The sequence below is a fragment of the Periplaneta americana genome, chromosome 13, assembly GCF_040183065.1.
Source record: "Periplaneta americana isolate PAMFEO1 chromosome 13, P.americana_PAMFEO1_priV1, whole genome shotgun sequence".
NCBI lineage: Eukaryota > Metazoa > Arthropoda > Insecta > Blattodea > Blattidae > Periplaneta > Periplaneta americana.
Genome location: NC_091129.1, coordinates 90,131,694 through 90,150,171, shown reverse-complemented (window position 1 = coordinate 90,150,171; position 18,478 = coordinate 90,131,694). Strand labels below are relative to the sequence as shown.

At 34.8% G+C, this 18,478-nt stretch overlaps 1 protein-coding gene across 1 annotated transcript in view; it reads right to left on the bottom strand.

Moving 5' to 3' along the window:
• The window catches only part of LOC138712108 (centrosomal protein of 162 kDa), a 130,937-nt gene that overhangs the window by 26,139 nt on the left and 86,320 nt on the right, over positions 1-18,478 (bottom strand). Inside the window, exons 7-11 of the mRNA XM_069843521.1 lie at positions 15,026-15,178; positions 12,805-13,197; positions 10,034-10,255; positions 8,941-9,352; positions 2,559-2,749 (exon numbers count right to left, since the gene is read on the bottom strand). Coding sequence (XP_069699622.1) covers positions 2,559-2,749; positions 8,941-9,352; positions 10,034-10,255; positions 12,805-13,197; positions 15,026-15,178 — 1,371 coding nt within the window. The remainder of the gene's footprint in view (positions 1-2,558; positions 2,750-8,940; positions 9,353-10,033; positions 10,256-12,804; positions 13,198-15,025; positions 15,179-18,478) is intronic.

Sequence of the window (18,478 nt, the reverse complement as noted above, 5' to 3'; positions counted from 1 at the left end):
TAAGTGAAAGTCTCAGGAATCTTCTATGCCACATCAATAAATTTAGGAATGCAGTTATATTGTCAGACTCCAAAGCAGCTATTCTATCAATCGTCTCTAGACACACCTTCATCTCAAACAGTAGAAATAACTAAAATGCTCTCTCAATTAATATCACTCAATAAAAGAATTGTATTTCAATGGATACCATCCCATTGTGGAATCCTGGGAAATGAGAATGCGGATGCTTTAGCAAAGAAGGGCAGCACTGCTACTTATAGACCTGTTACTAAATCTACGTATTACTCTGTGAAGAGATTTATTAAATCTACATACTTAGACTGCAACAAACAAAATTTGATAACTCAATCCCAAGGGAGAAAATGGAACTCTCTGCATCAAAATCCACAGTTAATTCCCGATTTACCACGAAAATCGTCTGTAGCTGCATTTAGATTGGCAACAGGCCATGATTGTTTGGCCAAACACCTGCATAGAATTGGAATATATCAGTCCCCTAACTGCCCATTGTGCAACTCAAACCAAGAAATGGATTCGGAACACCTCAAAATCTGTGCTTCAGTGGCTGGTCATGATAATATCTTTGAAAAATACTGGAGTGCAAGAGGTCAAATGACTTTATTGTCAAACGCCTGGCATTAGAAAACAACAACAACATTTACAAACAATATTATGTGGTCACTTAATGTACCAGTGTATACAATCACTAATCGCACTTAAAGACAAAGAGAAGATTTGAGGTTTATTACTCGTAAAGTCGATGTGCACATGCTCATGTTAGCTGCAAACTGTTGGAAACTGCTGCAGAAACCTATGATAAATTGATGTATATGACAATGATGTAATTTCTCGACATTTTTATTTCATGTAGGTGGAAACTTCATTATATGCTGTGTGGCAATTTCCCTATGGCAAGATACATGGAAAATCACTCTGCACTGAAGTGAGGAGAGTGTATGCACTAATAACAACTGTTATGTTAGTAGCATGAACTCCCGCTTATTACAGCAGTATGCTCTTACCTACACAACCCCCCCCCCCCCACTGGAGGACATGTCAATGACCTGGTTTGAGAGCTGTTGACAACTGAAATACTTTCTCTAAACAGCGAACATCACTTACTTCAGTGTGGAAGGAGTTCACTTCTGCACCATACAACCACCATGTGTTTTTAAACTGGGTGAACAATAATTTTGTGCTTCTGCACTTCGATGGTTTAAAAATTTGATTTATTACACCAGTCACTTTAATAGATTTTGGGATTTTAATGATCGTTTTTGTCCCATATACACAAATAATAGTCTAAATAGTTAAATGTGTTTACATGTTAATGGATGAAAGTCATTACTTACTTGTGGTTTTTAGAGAACCCGGAGGTTCATTGCCACCCTCACGTAAGCCCGCCATCAGTCCCTATCCTGAGCAAGATTAATCTAGCCTCTACCATCATATCCCACCTCCCTCAAATCCATTTTAATATTATCCTCCCATCTATGTTTCGGCCTTCCCAAAGGTCTTTTTCCTCTGGCCTCCCAACTAACACTCCATATGCATTTCTGGATTTTCCCATATGTGCTACATGCCCTGTCCATCTCAACTGTCTGGATTTAATATTCCTAATTTGAAATGGTCTGCCTGTCTGTCCTATGTAGAAGTTGTTGCAGGTATTGCATTTGAGTTTGTATACACCTGTGTGGTTGTATTTGTTTGTTTGTGTTGTTTGTATGTTGAGATGCTTTTGTACAGTGTTTTGTGTTCTGTATGTGATGTTGTAATTTAATTTCTTGAATGAGGTTGCAATCTTGTGTGTGTTTTTGTTTTTTATGTTAATATGCTGTACTTTTTGTGTTCTTGTGTTTGTGTTGTATTCCTATGTTTTTTGTAATTTTGTTTTGTCTTTCTTATTATGTTGTCTATTATGTTAGGGTTGTATCCGTTTTCTTGTGCTTTATATTTGATTATGTTTAACTCTTCTTTGTAGTCTTGTTGACTCATTGCTTGGAATGCAGCTTATCTGTGTTGTGCTGGATGTGATGGGATTGTGTTTCAAACACGTTACAAAGAACACATCACAGCCATAACCAAATCACAAAACACTTCCACATACGCAAAACACGTCACAAACGCCAACCACACCTTCAGCAACATAAACACAGACATGGAAATTCTACATCTTCAACCAAAAAACCAGAAACTAAACACACTAGAACAATACGAAATATATAGGCACACAAAAACACACCTGCATCAAATCCTCAACATATAACTCAATTTCAGAACACACACACTTTTCGACTCCACATTACACTACACAAACACACCCTCACAGAAAACGCAACCAGAAGGCGTGAAGACCACCCAATTCTGATGATAGTTCACCGACTGAAACTAGTCAACAAGGTAACCTAGTTAATTAACACGTGAAAGCATATATTTATATTCTGAAGCGATATAGTGTTAAAAGTTGTGTAATCTAGATGTATATATCATTATATCATTGGACTTTACATTGACTGCTATTGTTCAGTCAGAAAGTGAGATCTGTTTACAAAACTCACGTCTTGCAGGCGTTTTGTCTGGAGACCACGGTAATCCTCCTCAAGGCGTAGCATTTCTTGTCTCAGCATGCCATTCTCTTGTTCCAGCCTTGAGATGCCTTCTTTCTGCTCAGGCTCAGGCCGCACTGAATCGTACACTCTGTTGTTTTGCCTTTCTTCAGTTTCACTCGACTGTTCCTCTTTTGTTGCGCCTGCAAAACAATCAGATGGATATTCTGTATTTAATCTCCTTCCACCTCCATCATGTTGATAATAAGAACAATTCATGCATCACCACTAACAGTACATTTATCTTGCACATATTTCCACATAAATATTTGTTTATTTAAGTTTAAAGAGATTGGGAGTCTATATTTAAATCCTCTTCCATACAAAAAGGAACTTAATACCTACAAAACATAAATAATATCACTATTCAGGAGCGGTATCTGTTTTTTAAATTTTGGGAAAGGGCACTCAGATGAGTAGAACTAATAAACGAAAGGATAATCCTCTATTCTTGTACCAACTTCTAATCAAAACAAGTGTTTCTGATACAATAGAAATCCAATTATCATTGCCTTCAACTATCATTATTTCTACTAATTGTTCACTATTGAATACCATTAATTAAATTCGATTATCATCGACATTTTACCCCCATCATGCACGTCTCGTTAATGACTTCCTTCGTGATGGCGAAACTGCTAGACTAGAGTGACCGGCATGTTCCCCAGACATGATTTTTGCCCATTTTTTGCTTATCCCTATTTATTTTTCATAGTAGCTACGGTATCGCAAAGAAAGCAATGCATCGACATGCCAGCTAGGAAAGAGTGGTTTGGAAAACAAAGTGAGATAATGTGACTATTGCAGTGACAAAACAGTTAGTCAATGAATAAAATTTAGAGTAGCTATGTTTGAGTCAGATGAGGACATATTTTAAATATCAGTAAACTGCTTCTATTTCTTAATTTTTCCTAAGATTTGAATTAATTTTCTTCAAGTGCTTATTGCAATGATAGTATCTTGTCTTTATGGTACATATGAAATTGGAGTTCCCTATGTTTGCCTACATTCAATATTTTGTTCCTATTTTTGCTTATTTTCAATATTATTTTGCCTAAAGTAGGTTTTTGTGCTTAGAAATCCTCAACCTGGACACCAATAAATATTACAGCAGCAACAGCCACTCTCTGTTACTTCATAATACTAATCACAATGCACAGAAACTTCATTCACAAAATACTCTATACTTGAGAGTCACCAAACACATTAACTGAAAATGAAACGTAAGTTAATAAAAATCATTTTGCAACATCTGATGAATATGCTGCGCAATATTGTTGCAAAAATTTTCATCTTAGGACTTTCTAGGTAGGTTTTATGTACATACAATGTAAATATATAAATAGTTAATATAAATTAAGTAGGTTTTGATACAAAATGGTAGGTTACAACTTACAAGTGCTAGAAGTGCAATACTTAATAAATGAAATTGAAAAATCGGCAGATAAGGAAATAAAAATGTTACAAAAATGCTACCACTGAATCGAATTTTACGTTTACAAGTGCATATTTAAATATTCGTAATTAGATTTACAAATACCTACAAAAGGGTTAAGAAAAATGCATACAATCATTTTACTGGGAAATACTGTCCAGTGCCTGAAAAGGTCATGACAAAGAAAAATGATTATTTAAAAATTAATGTAATTTTGTGGGATTTTACAATTAAGTACATGTATTACTACTACATGTGTCATTTTATTTACAAAATTCCTTGCTTTCAAAAAAAAATTTAATTTATATTACACTCAACTCTTTTGAGCACACTCTTAGAGTCTTACTTTTTATTCTTATTACTAACTTCACAATGTCTTCTGGTAATAATCAATGCAATTTCTTAGTTGGAAGTAACTTTCAGGTATCAATAGTCTGTTTCCAATTGGCGAAAACATAATACGGCGAACGCCAGTAGGGGAAGTTATCCCCACCCACACGAAATGTGCATTCGACACAACACTAGCCTATCACATAGAGTGTGTGGTGAGCTTGTAGGGGAAAAGTGGAAAGGGGTCGTGGGAGGAGCTTAGCGTTCGCTGTATTACGTTTTTACCTTCTAATTAACTAAAAATTTTAAATTCATTGGAACATTCTTGCTTTGAAGCAGCCCTAAAGCAAGACTGCACGAGCGAAATAATTTTCAAAGGACAAAGAAGTTTTTGGCAAACAAAATGACGCTTAATGTTCTTCCAATTATTTAATAATAAATGTACTTAATTGTAAATTTGTGGAGAGTTACACAAATTTGAAAGTCATGAAGTTCCTCTCACAAACCATTGTATTCAAGCTAAATGTAAGACACAAAACAGATTATAATTTTTATAGACAACTGGATTAAACTGAAAATCTTAGAGATGTACTTCCCTATACAGAGTGATTCAAAGAGTTTGATCAAAGCTTCATGATAGTGCACAGAGTATCAAATAGAACAGTCTTTAAATAGTGATTGATTTTTTTAAATTTAACTTGCTGAGTTATGACACACAAGATACTACCACATTTAATCTACCTTGCAGTAGTAATAATGATTGTGTACTGCTAAAATAATTATGCTGTTACCTGATTCATTTATTATTATTTACACAAAATAAAATTGTATATCTATCTTCCTACTGTGGAGATTTAAGTGGTCAGTTTGAGGGAAGGTTTTGACACAAGCCCATTAACAGTTTCCTTGTCAATTAAAATTTTATATGTTTTTATGAATTTTACCACAGTTAAAAATAATTCTATTTTAAATTTTGTACAATTCGTGATTTTTATACTCCCTCTGACATTTATCTTGAGCCCGTAATTGGACTTATAACAATGTGACACTATAAAAATACACTATGATTCTCCTTATGTCACTGGTTTAGCATCTCCATCTAAGGTAACATATAAATGCAAAAATAAAAATTAACAATAGGTAATAAGAACAATGAGTAATTATTTAATTGTTCACAATGTAGTTTAGACTTGACAGTGCCTATAGCACCTATAGACTGAATATGGAAAAAACTATTCAGAACTTGTTCTACATGGAGTACCGGTATTGTACTTGATCCCGAAAATAACAATTTGCTTAGTCAAGTTTATCTTCCTCAAGTTGCTGAATCATATAGCTAATATTTCTACAGTTGTGACTTTTTCAAAACCCACAATAATTACTGATACATCTGTCATTAAATATTCTCTGTTAGTGCCAAATTATTTTTAAGCAGTGGATGTCATTACATATAATCATTCTGAAAATATAAGCGTAATTAAATAATGCAAATAATCGTAAGATTTGCAACAACACTTACAAATGGATTAGCCTACTCCAGATATCTCTAACTACCATATATACAAAGAGGCTGAAATTTAAATCACAATTGAGGTTAAAGCATTCCACATTCCTAATTTACAAAATACACTAAGTTTACATTATAGGATATTGTTTGAATGACAAAATAAATACAGCAAAATAAAAAAATAAAGAAATAAACAAACGAAACTGATAAATATTCATGCAAGGCACAAAACGCTCAGTTAATTGAGGACAATAATTACCTTAATGTCCAACTTCTTTCACCCTGACTTCTATAAATGTTTGCTGCTCCTAGGAGCTTCAGACATTTTTCCATTCCTAAGAATGAACGAGTCCCACCATTACTTTTAGAATGTACAATAAGGATCCTTAATCTTTAGTAATAAAGTTGGTATGTTAGCAACTGAAATTTCCTAACTAGATAAGCATCTAATTTCTAACTAGATGTAAGTTCGTTTCTGAAATAAAGCACCCTTATGGCCTACTCAGTCATACTGCTTCAACTTCTCTTCTCTGTATTTATCGTCTTTCTAAATAAGGATGAAAGATTTTTTAATAGAATACCTTTAATTGTATATCTTAAAAGTGAGCTATCGTTTCAAAAATATTTTTTAAATGCATCACAAAAAAATTGGTCATGTTATAGAATTTATTTTCGCAATTAATGTCAAACTAAGTGACTGAGATAACAGACCAATTTTAAAAAATCAGGATTGAGTGTTCCTTGTTTGTTTCTTGCTACACGTTTACTAGGCATGGATACAATTTCACGTCTCCTAATATTTCTGCTGCTTTTGTCCAGAATTTTAGGGTGATTAAGATTTTACTTTCTTCAGTGAAGTTCATCTGTTTCTTTAGCTTTTTATTCTGAAGTGATTTTGTATTGAACATTCTAATATTAATAAGTGTCTGGAAGTATGAGGCAGAAAGATTTTGTAGGATTGTCTTTTACGTGAAATCTATGAAGACAGGATTTTATTACTACGTGTTTCATTGTTGCTCTTGTTCTAAATCTGAACATTTTGCTTTATTGAGCTTCAGATCTTTTGTGTGTCTCAGCTCAATGAGGCCAAAATGATACAGATGATAGAGGAGTTTTTCTTTTTTATTATTATATTATTGGATTTTTCATTTTACGTCATTCTATTACAATGCATTGAAATAGGTTAGGTCTTTACAGATGGTATGTGCTGGTGAATCCTTGATGTTAATATTGTGCTGATGTCCCGCCAAACAATCATGGTACTGAATCTGAATAATGTTACTGCAACTTTTTTTGCTGCTTGTACTTGTTCCAGGTCTTATATGTTCCCATGGTTTATTTTTTATATGGTTTTCTGCTTTTGTTCTATATTATCTTCAAATTTTCTTTGCATAAGCGACGAGACAGTGGAGTGATAGTTTGATACGTTTTTGTTGTAAGATTGTCCCTTTCTTCGCAAGTTCATCTACTATTTGTTCCCTACGAGGTTCACATGAGATGGTACTCACTGTAATGCTATTTTCTTCCCTGTTTTTATAAGCTTACGTATATCCAATATTATATTTTGGTATTTTGTTTTGACAGAGGACTCTAAGATGATTATTTTGAGATAGAGAACCTATGACCAAAAATGCCTATTGAAGGGTTCATAAGATATCTAACTTTTAGGTGAAGCATTCTGTGATACTGTTAATGTTAAGAAAGTTCTCATACACTGACGTTGAAAGTGCTCATGTCATGGACAATTTTACAGATGCTCGTTGATGGTGCTTCTGTCACAAGATCCGGCAGTATTTGCTTAAAAATGTAGGCTATCAAGCACCACAGTCTCCCCTCCCTCTTTGCATGAAAGACACACACTCTTGCATACGTCTTTATAAATATAAAAACAAATATTTTCCAATTAAGATTATGCTCATTGACACACCATTGTGGACGAAGCCATTTGGTTGTAAGCATTGTAACTTGCTTCAAAGTAATCTAAATGAACATTTGCCAGTAACTTGTATATTCTACAAGTGTGATAACGAACAGTGCATGATCTTCAGATAGCACCATCAAATATCTATTCGACATTAACACAAAAGACATAGGAAGCTAATGTACTCTACAGATTCTTTTCCAAATTCTAGAATTTAATTCATTCCGTTATGTTGACAACTCTGTTCATGGGTAGTTTATATTATCAAAGTGCGTATCTTAGGGTGCTCTATTATAATGTATCATTATGACCCAGCTAAGCTAAAGTATTCACAAGATAAAGGTATTTTTTTTTAGCATTTACATAATAATGTTCTACCAGGAGTAGAATTCTGCTATGATTTTATCCACATATTGAGAACTTTATTACATACTACGTTAATGCAAAGTTGTAAGATACATATGGATCATTTATGTGGAGACTAAGAGGAAGGTGGAAAATAGGAAATATTGGAGAATGCTGGGTTTGCAGTGAAAGACCTCCCTTTGGGCAGAAAACTATGAATGAATAAATGTAAAAGCTATGTTTCAAATTTCTGTGATGTAGAAATACAGTATTTTGAAGCTTAATGTATGCAGATTATCAGATATATTATAATATTCTTGGTATGCACTGTATTGTGATGTCAAGATTTTCATTTATCAGGAGAAATATTGCTCAATGAAATATATTTTGTCCTCAAGTACCGGCAGTTGTTAGTTTATAATGCAGTGAACTTCGTAGATGATTTTTGAGTCAATGAGAATGCAGACCTTCTTGTTAGTACCTATAATGTCGAGAACAAGAGCAGCATCTATTGCTGGGCAGATTAAAATTCATAAAAGAGCCACACAAAATTTCCATTCATGGAAACTAAGATGTTCAAACATGTATATACAAATGAACAAACTGAAGAAAATATAAATTTCAAGCATTTTGGCAAATTAAGCTAAAATCTTTATAAGTAAAACAATACTCAGCAAAGAATAACCTAAACTAGTAACATACATAACCTCAAAACACGTCAAACTGCACTTGTTCTTGAGAGTCGATGTCTACACACACTACCTTATACCACACTTATAAGAATGAACCCTCTTACCTCGCACAGCTGGTGCTCTGGAAGGGGTTGCAACAATTCCAAGTTGGCGCTCCCTCTCTCTCTGAAGCCTGCGATTAGTCTTGTTAGATTCGTCCAGGTCTTTGCGGAGCTTCATCAGTTCCTTGTCCTTGCTCGCCAGCTCCAGTTTCAGGCCTCGTATTGTTGCCAGGAGGTGAGCATCTTCCCTGACAGCCAATGCATTGGCAGATGGTGGCCCCACAGCGATTACCATAGGGGGAGGAGCAGCCATCTTTTTACTTTGCTTCATCTCTCGAACAGGCTGTTCCTCCAGTCGCTTCTCCTCCATCATCTTAGCTTCATTCTTCTCTGCAGCTTGTCTCCACATGTGCGCTTGATGCTTTGCAGTTGCTAACTGGAGTTCTAGATCTGATGTATGCTCCTCATATTTTACCTATAATTTAGATGGAGTAAAATTATATTCTACTTTCATACACGAAAGCACACAAAAATTGGAGAGACGTCGGGGTTTTATCTATTGATTTATAACTATGCCTAATTATATCTCTAGGAAAATTCGCTGCAGTCTTTCGAGTGGAAGTAGTGGCAATAATGTGCACAGTGCAAGTGAAGTCCTTGAAGAAAACATTAGTAACTAATCTATCAACTGGTATCTTTAGTGTCAGAAGAGCAGTACTGTTGGCCCTTAGTAAAAATAAAGCCACCCCAGAAATTGTGCAACAGTGTTATACAACTTACTCTTAAGGGTCACATAGACGCAAAGATTTACTTGGAGATAAGTCTGTACAAATCTAAATCCACAGATATAATATTTCTTCATGTATAGACGAAAAGTATCAAGGCTTTTGGCTTACTTATTTATTTTTCATTTATTGCCAGAAACATTAATACTCTATGTATAACAACGTCAGTAATATAAAAACAAATACTTCAGTTTTAGTGAATCCCGGATATATTGAATGAAATATGTTAGTCCGCAGAGGTTCACTATACCTGGAATTTACTGTATGTCTGTATTCTACCAAAATTTGGAATTGGACTCATGTTATGATTCTGTATATTTTTTGTATTGACGTTTATAGAACTATGTCCATTATTGTTGCATGATAAATACCTTCATAGACTGAAACTTGTCCTGGATCTCCTTGATGCTGGTCTGAGCATCTGCCTCACTCTTGGCTAGCTCCTGCTCCAATTGTTGTGCTCTGTTCTCGAGATACTTAACACGAGGAGTTGGGGCCGAAGTTGGGTCTGTCCCCTCACTATTAGCTGTCAAGATCAATGCGGAGATAGAATTTGGATGGTTGCGTTTTAGTATGCGTTCCATTTCTTTCACCTAAAAATAAAGGTTTTTTATTGTTTAGTTTCTCAGTTCACCACTTTATACAGGGTGATTCACGTGGAAAGGTAAAAAATGTTGGATACGATATCTAAGGCCATTCTGAATGAAAAAGTTCATATGAACATAGGTTCATTTTCGAACGATGGCGGAGCTAGATGCATTTTTAGGTAAAACGTCTCGCCCCCAATGTCAATTAGATATTACCATATGCTGCTGACATGAGACAAGGTCACCGATCACAATGAATGACGTAACATTGGAATCTGCATTGTGACCGATGTAGATAAGAGAAGTTCATCTCACAAACTGGGTTGTGGGGCATTACAAATGTCCAATTGCCTGCCCTTGACACAGAACCAGCACATAACGAAAATACACTGTCACTTAGTTCACAGCAGTTCAGTCAGCTACCTACAGTACAGTAGTAGTTATATAGGTACAGTTATCGGAAGTGTTAAGTTGTGATGCCTTATAAATTTTCGACTACAGAATACGCTGATATTGTGTATGTTTATGGTTTGTGCGATGGAAGTTCCTTGCATGCCGTCGCTGAATAGGAATGACGCTTTCCGAACAGAAGGGTACCATATCGAAGAGTATTTATGGGGTTGGACGAAAGACTTGGTATAGCAAAGGAAGGTGGAAACGAGAGGCGCTAACCAACCATATTTTGGATGCTGCATGCCACATAAAGAAGAGCCACAAGCAACTCTTCCAAGTGACGAGCGCGATTCACGCCCAAGCGCAACAGTGCGTCGAAGCAGGAGGAAGTACTTTTGAAAATTTGAGAAAACATCGACCCCGATGTCTAGAATCTTAGGTATGTATGCATATGTGAATATAAACTTTAATTTGTACGTTATCTGTTTCGTTCGTTTCATTATGTTTTATTTAACGACGCTCGCAACTGCAGAGGTTATATCAGCGTAGCCAGATGTGCCGGAATTTTGTCCCGCAGGAGTTCTTTTACATGCCAGTAAATCTACTGACATGAGCCTGTCGCATTTAAGCACACTTAAATGCCATCGACCTGGCCCGGGATCGAACCCGCAACCTTGGGCATAGAAGGCCAGCGCTATACCAACTTTTTTATCTGTTTCTAAATGCGAGTTTGTACAATGGAATCTCAGAAGTTTTTGTGAAATAAAAGAGCCATTTGAACCATTTGAAAACGGACCCATATTCATATGAACTTTTTGACTCAGAATGACTTCAGAATTCACATCCTACATTTTTTACCTTTCCTCGTGAATCACTCTGTATATTGATCGAAAAAATCAGAGAAACACATTTTCAAATTGTTTTGGAGCATCAAATATAACAACTACACTAACTACACTGGTACTAGTCATCGTATAGTTTGGACAGTCTTATTTACAGGAGGACTGAATGAAAAATCGAACTTTAATTTGTCTTCAATATTCATTTTTTATTTTAATGAACAATATTTCATGGTTTACAAGTTTGTTTGGTTGAGGAAAACTAAAGCACTGTAGAAAATCCTGAAATAACAATAATATATATATATATATATATATATATATATATATATATATATATATATACATATATATACACATTTTCTGACTAATGCAAAAGAATTATACATACCTAAAAATCAAAAAATAATTTCTTTAAATCTGATTGACATGAATACAGTTAAAGTTAAACATACATTCAGAATGCAAAATGCAAAATAATCGTATCTAAAAAACGTTTCAAATTTTTCAAGAACACTGTTGTGGAAAAACTTGACTGAGTACCTGGTTCAGTTCGAGAAATAGTACTCGAAAAACTAGAAAATGTTCTATAGAAGAATCTGGGAGTTACCGATCTCAATGGAGAGCAAATGTTTTGTTAGGGATAAATAACAAAATGGGGAAAAATGTGAATTTTAGTACAAACATTTCCAAAGCTGATGTATGCTCCTCTAACAAACTTGTGCTAACAGAAAAAAAGTGTAAAAGTTGTCTCTTGAAGATTCGGAAAAGTTACTAGTTGTGTATTGCCAGTGCAACTATGAAAATTATATGCAGTTAAAATTAATTAATCTTAATGTAAATTTAGGGAATAAAATACGGTTTGTTTTTCATCATCATTGCGTAAGTTTCATTCCATTTTAGTAAACTCCTCTATGCACAGCTAGGGAAATATACTATTATTTAAGACAATTTCTAAACAAGAATTTTATAAGACACTTAATACTCAACTAATAATAGTAAGTATAAGAGATAGTTATTAATTTTGAGTAAGATGTGATGAGTGATCAGAGGTCATTTTAGATATCATTTTTACAGCATATTTTTAATTTTTACTCTATTTCACAGGTTTAATGAGCATAATTTAGGCACCTAAAATATAATTTTTAGAACCTAAAAATCCGAAGTCTAAACGTAAGAAAACAAAGAAAAATTACTGTTAGGATTGAAGGTCTCACAAAAGATTGGAAAAAGCAAAACCAGTACAGTTGTAATCTGACCAACCAATCTGTGCTTCTGAATGAAATGAGAACCAAAACAGCAATGGGTATGTGGATATTATACCTGTCTAGTGAGGTCCTGGATCTTCTTCTTGTCCTCTTCAATTCTGACGTTCTGTGCTCGTGTCTGTGCTCGCTCTTTAGAAAGTGAAGACTGCAACTCCGAAATCTTTGTCTCTAGACATCCCACCTGTAACTCCCAGTCACTTGCTTCAGCCTTCGCAATTGTCACCTCTGTCTGAGTTGTCTGCAGCTCCTTGCGTATTTCTGCCAACTCCCCCTCCTTTTTCAACAGTTCCTCTTTGAGACGCTCCAAGTCCTGTTTTCTGGGAGTTGTCTTTGACTGAGGCACTGGTACTTTACTAGCTGCATGCTTGTGTTTCTCCGCCTCAGCTTTCAGTGTTTTGTTCGACAACTTCAATTCTTCAGACATATGCTCCAAATCACCATTTTTATCCTGTGATAATGAAATAGCAATTAGATTCACTTCATAAGCAATTTTGTTTCATATACTTCTATAATTAACTAATAATTAATTTAATTTATTGCTGGCTAAATCCACTAGACTTTCCTTTCCTTCCTCACCACGAAAACACGAAAACAGATCAGTTTGAAGACTAAATTACATGCATTTAGTGATTTTGAAGGGGACTGAAGTAGATTGAAGTGGCTAAAAAATATGCTCACAGTCAACGCTCGCAACATTCATAAAGAAATGCAAGGAAATAGAGGACAGTGTCGTAAATGGTAAAATTAATCCTGAACATAAGCATTAAAAATTGTCCCAGTGGAAGACAACATTGCTACCTTGAAAGTTTAATGTCTCTAGTATACCACCTGGATTAATTAAAATGTGTCTTAATGAAATGTACAGCAGAGTCCGTATAGGCCAGTTTCTGTCTGACATTTTTCAAATTTGCTATGGCCTAAAGCAAGGAGATGACTATCACCTTTACTTTTCAACTTTAATCTAGAACAGCGGTCATCAGCACAGTGCACCCTCGGGCTAGAATCTCTTACCCGCGGATAAGAGAGGTACTAGCGTGCATCCGTGGCTGCTGGTGGGTATGCTTTGTCCCTTTCCCTTCCACACAACGGTGCACAATGCAATACACTCCTTACCTGTTACCCATTTCAGCAAGTTCTAACGACCATTGTTCTAGAATATGCCATTAGGAAAGTCCAGGAAAACAGGGAGGGTTTGGAATTGAACAGGTCATATCAGCTGCTTGTTTATGCAGAGGACATAAATATGTTAAGAGAAAATCTAGAGACTATTAGAGAAAACACGGGAATTTTACTTGAAGCAAGCAAAGAAATAGGTTTGGCAGACAAAGTATATGATTATGTCTCGTGACCAGAACATAGTACGAAATGGAAATATAAAAATTGGAAATTTATCCTTTGAACAAACGCAAAAATTCAAATTTCTTTGAACAACAGTAACAATTATAAATGACACTAGGGAGAAAATTAAACGCACAATAAATATGGGAGAGTTAAGACGTTTTTGTCATCCAGTCTGCTTTAAAAAAACTGAAATTAGAATTTATAAAACAGTTATATTACTGGTTGTTCTATATGGTTGTGAAATTCGGACTCTCACTTTGAGAGAGGAACAGAGGTTAAGGGTGTTCGAGAACAAGGTGCTTAGGAAAATATTTGGGGCTAAAAGGGATGAAGTTACAGGAAAATGGAGAAAGTTACACAATGCAGAATTGCACGCATTGTATTCTTTATCTAACATAATTAGGAACATTAAATCCCGACAGTTGAGATGGGCAGGGCATGTAGCACATATGAGTGAATCCAGAAAGTGTTTGTTGGAAGACCTGAGGGAAAAAGACCTTTGGGGAGGATAATATTAAAATGGATTTGAGGGAGATGGGATATGATACTAGGGACTGGATTACTCTTGCTCAGGACAGGGACGGCTTGCAGGCTTATGTGAGGGTAGCAATGAATCTTCGGGTTCTGTAAAAGCCATTTGTAACTAAGTATACCACCTGAACATTTGATTGTGCTAGAAGCAATAAGAACACGTATGTTGTTGAAAACCTCAAAACCAAAAAAATTGACTGTACTTTAAGTATGGTAATAAAATAGTGAGTAAATCGTATTTCATAGTATGTTGTAATGTTTTATATTTATTTTTACTATATTCTCTTTTAAAACATAAATTTGAGCAAAATTTCATAACCCCTTAATACAACAACAACCCTGATCTAACAATATAATTTTCCTAGTCTCCAGAAATATTATTATATGAGCTTATTACAACTTACTCGAAGTGTCTGTACTTCAATCTGTAGTCGAACTATAGTTTCATCTTTGTCTTTGAGTTTCTCATATAATCTTTCCACATCTTCCCGTTGTCTTGCTGATGAAAGCTGTTGCCGTTCTAAAGCGAAGTTCTGTTCTTTGACTTTCAGCTCCTCCTGCAAAACCAGTGTAATCTTAGTTACTGTCTCAAATGAATAACAAGGACATCGATTATTCAGTTGCATCATTTAAAAGAGCAATCTGTGGAACGAAATACAGTGAAGTAGGATTTTCTGTGCTTTTGATCAGTCCCTCCTACAAAATATCAAAGTAAAATTTTAAAATACCGTCTTCACATATATATATATATATATATATATACATATATATATATATATATATATATATATATAGTTACTATATCTTTAAATGTGAAAATGAGGACGCTATATCAATCAGACCCTTCCTACTCCTAAATAACATCTTACAGATACAAATTCACACGAGACAAAGTCGTTCAATTTTAAACAATTAAAATTAAGTCCAATGTATAATATGTGGCATGTTTTGATACCTAATTCATAAATTATTATGAAATTAGTATAGTATGTGCATAAAAATTACAGCAATAAACTTTATTGTTCAATCAAATTTCAGTCACTCATGTTCCAATAGAGGGCAACTTCATTTAACAGCCCATTAAGATTTCTTTATTGATCGATTTTCTTTAAAATTTTTAGCAAGTAAATGCCACGCAACTGTAATGATGACAGTTGTACTTTACTATAGCTAGTCCTTTCACTGACTCCACAACAAGGCGATTTGCCTCCTTAGATCACTGCATTTGAATTAAAGAAATGGAAAAATGCTTGGCAAGCATGGCAAAGAACTCGCTATCCTTGCCCGAAAGCTCGTGTGAACCAATTATGTAGGTGAATTGAGGTAACAGAACAAACAGAACCTCATGTGGGTCATGTGTGAACTGAAAGGAAACAAAAGTGAAATGGGGTCTGTACTTCAAATCTTCAAGAAGTGTAGAGTGCCATTCTAAGGTCCTGACTCGTGAGAAAAAAATAATGCTAGATATGTCGAGAATGTTAGTTTCTGTTGTTTAAAAGCAAAGCATTTTTTTAAATTAAATCCACAGGTCCAATTTCCGGACATTTGTGTTGGTTTTGAAAATTCTTCCCAACAAGTAATTTAACAGCTGAAAATGAAGACATGTCCAAGGAAATGGAGATGTATGGTAACCCTACATATAACGGTATACAATAGAACTTTGCCAATTCGAACTAATTGAGGCTCCAATTCTGTTTGAAACAGAAAATACTGTACTGGAATTATCAGCTATTATATTTACTAATGTATTCTGCCTTTGATACCAAGTTTCCTAGATATATTCATATCTGCATACTTACCGACTCCAAGGGGCTATATTTAATATAATTAAATATGTACCAAACCTATATGCACATAGACTTATTCCAATTCAGAAACAACTCAATAAACTAAAAAAACTCCAAAAGGAAATAACATTTCAATGGATACCTAGTCATTGTGGTATACCTGGAAACGAGAAAGTCGATAATATTGCAAAACAGGCAACATATTTGCAACCAAGACCTCTTCAAGTGATATCTCTATCCAGTGCTTTTGCTTCAGTAAAGTCTCATTTTACAAACCTATGGATCAACAATTGGCTCTCTTCTGACAAAGGAAAAATTTTAGTCCGTACAAAAGAAACCAAATGACCTGGAAATGTACAAAAACTTGCCCAGACATGTTCAAACATTTTTAACAAGAGCCAGAACAGGTCACATTGTCACACAATTGTACTTAAACCGATTTCACATTTCTGATAGCCTACTTGTCTGTGGTGTAAATAATCATGATGAAGATCTGGAACACAATCTTCTATACTGTCCATCCATAAACCACAAAAGAAGTAAATTAAAATCATCAGTACCAGTTATAGAAGACACAGCCCTGCAGTATATATTGACTACACCCCAACTCTGGCTACTAGCAACAGGCATCTATAATGAACACCGATCGAAATACCCCTCATTTCTCGTGAAAAACAACAACTGAATAGACTACAGTGGGCTTTATGTTGTCAGCAAACAGCTGGATACATTAAGCAGATTGATTTGATTTACTAATGTATTGTTTTATGATTATATTCCCTCAAAGTAATCTCCATTTTGAAAAAATGTAGCAAAAACATATTAGACTGAAAACGAAAACTGAATGTCCACATCAAGATTGTCAAATTAATAATGATGTATACTGTATTCCAAATGGAAAAAGAGAGCAGGGACAAGCAATGGAGAAACTGACAGATGGGTTCTAAGGCCGCAACAAATCAACAGTGGTTTATATCCTTGAAAGCTTAAAGACTGATATTGATATTGATGATGACGATGATGATGATGATGATGATGACAGCGTATTATTTTTTATTTTTATTTTAATGTTCTGTAGTGCTTATTAAACAGTGTTACTATTATTTTGTTTAAAGCCATTTGTAAAAATTTTGTTTTGAACCTTACAAGAAGTTTAAACTTCTGAGTATTTTCTGAAGTTTTCCTTTACTTTTCAAAGAATGATCGCAATCTGGAGAAGTTACTGAAATTTCCATTACGTTTTTCTTTTTCCTCCATCCAGATGAACGGAAATTTCGGACTACTACGGTTTGGAATGGTGAGGTTCTACTATGTAATTTAAAACATCTGCTAGAACTTCAAAAGCTTACATAGGATTACACGGAAAACTTTTGACTAGAAAGTCATGTTTACCAAATTCAATGAAGTTCTTCCAAATGCACTCTATGTTCCCCAAGGGTGGTAGAGATCTTCTTGCTTTCATGATCTTGGCACTAGAATGAGGTAGTGTGGCCAGCATCATCCTCTGACTGCCTTTTATCACCAGAAAAAACCTAGTACTCTATTTGCCAGGAGAGTGACTGGACCCCGGGTTATTCTGAAAGTGTTGTAATGGGAAAAAAATCTGCCATTACCCAGGACCTTCCAGTCTGTGTATAGTTTTAATCCATGCAGCAGCAGTGGGACTTTGCAGCTATTCTGTTGACAAACACTGGAAACGTTTGCTGGGACTCACTGTATGTACATGCCAATAAAACAGCCTTCAAGGCCATTTATTTACTAATGATATGGAAATTCTCCTCACACAGGACGCAGTGTACTTCTGATTGAGTTTCTGGCTGATAATAATAATAATAATAATAATAATAATAATAATAATAATAATAATAATAATAATAATAATAATAATAATGATAATAATAATAATTCTTTATTTATATTGGCAGAGTTAAGGCCATAGGGCCTTCTCTTACACTCTACCAGGTCATAGTATTATAGTATTATCAGGCAGTACATTTCATTTGACAGTATGTGTCAGAGGAAGAACAACTGTTTGTATGAATCTATAGTTTGATAGTGAAATATGTTACT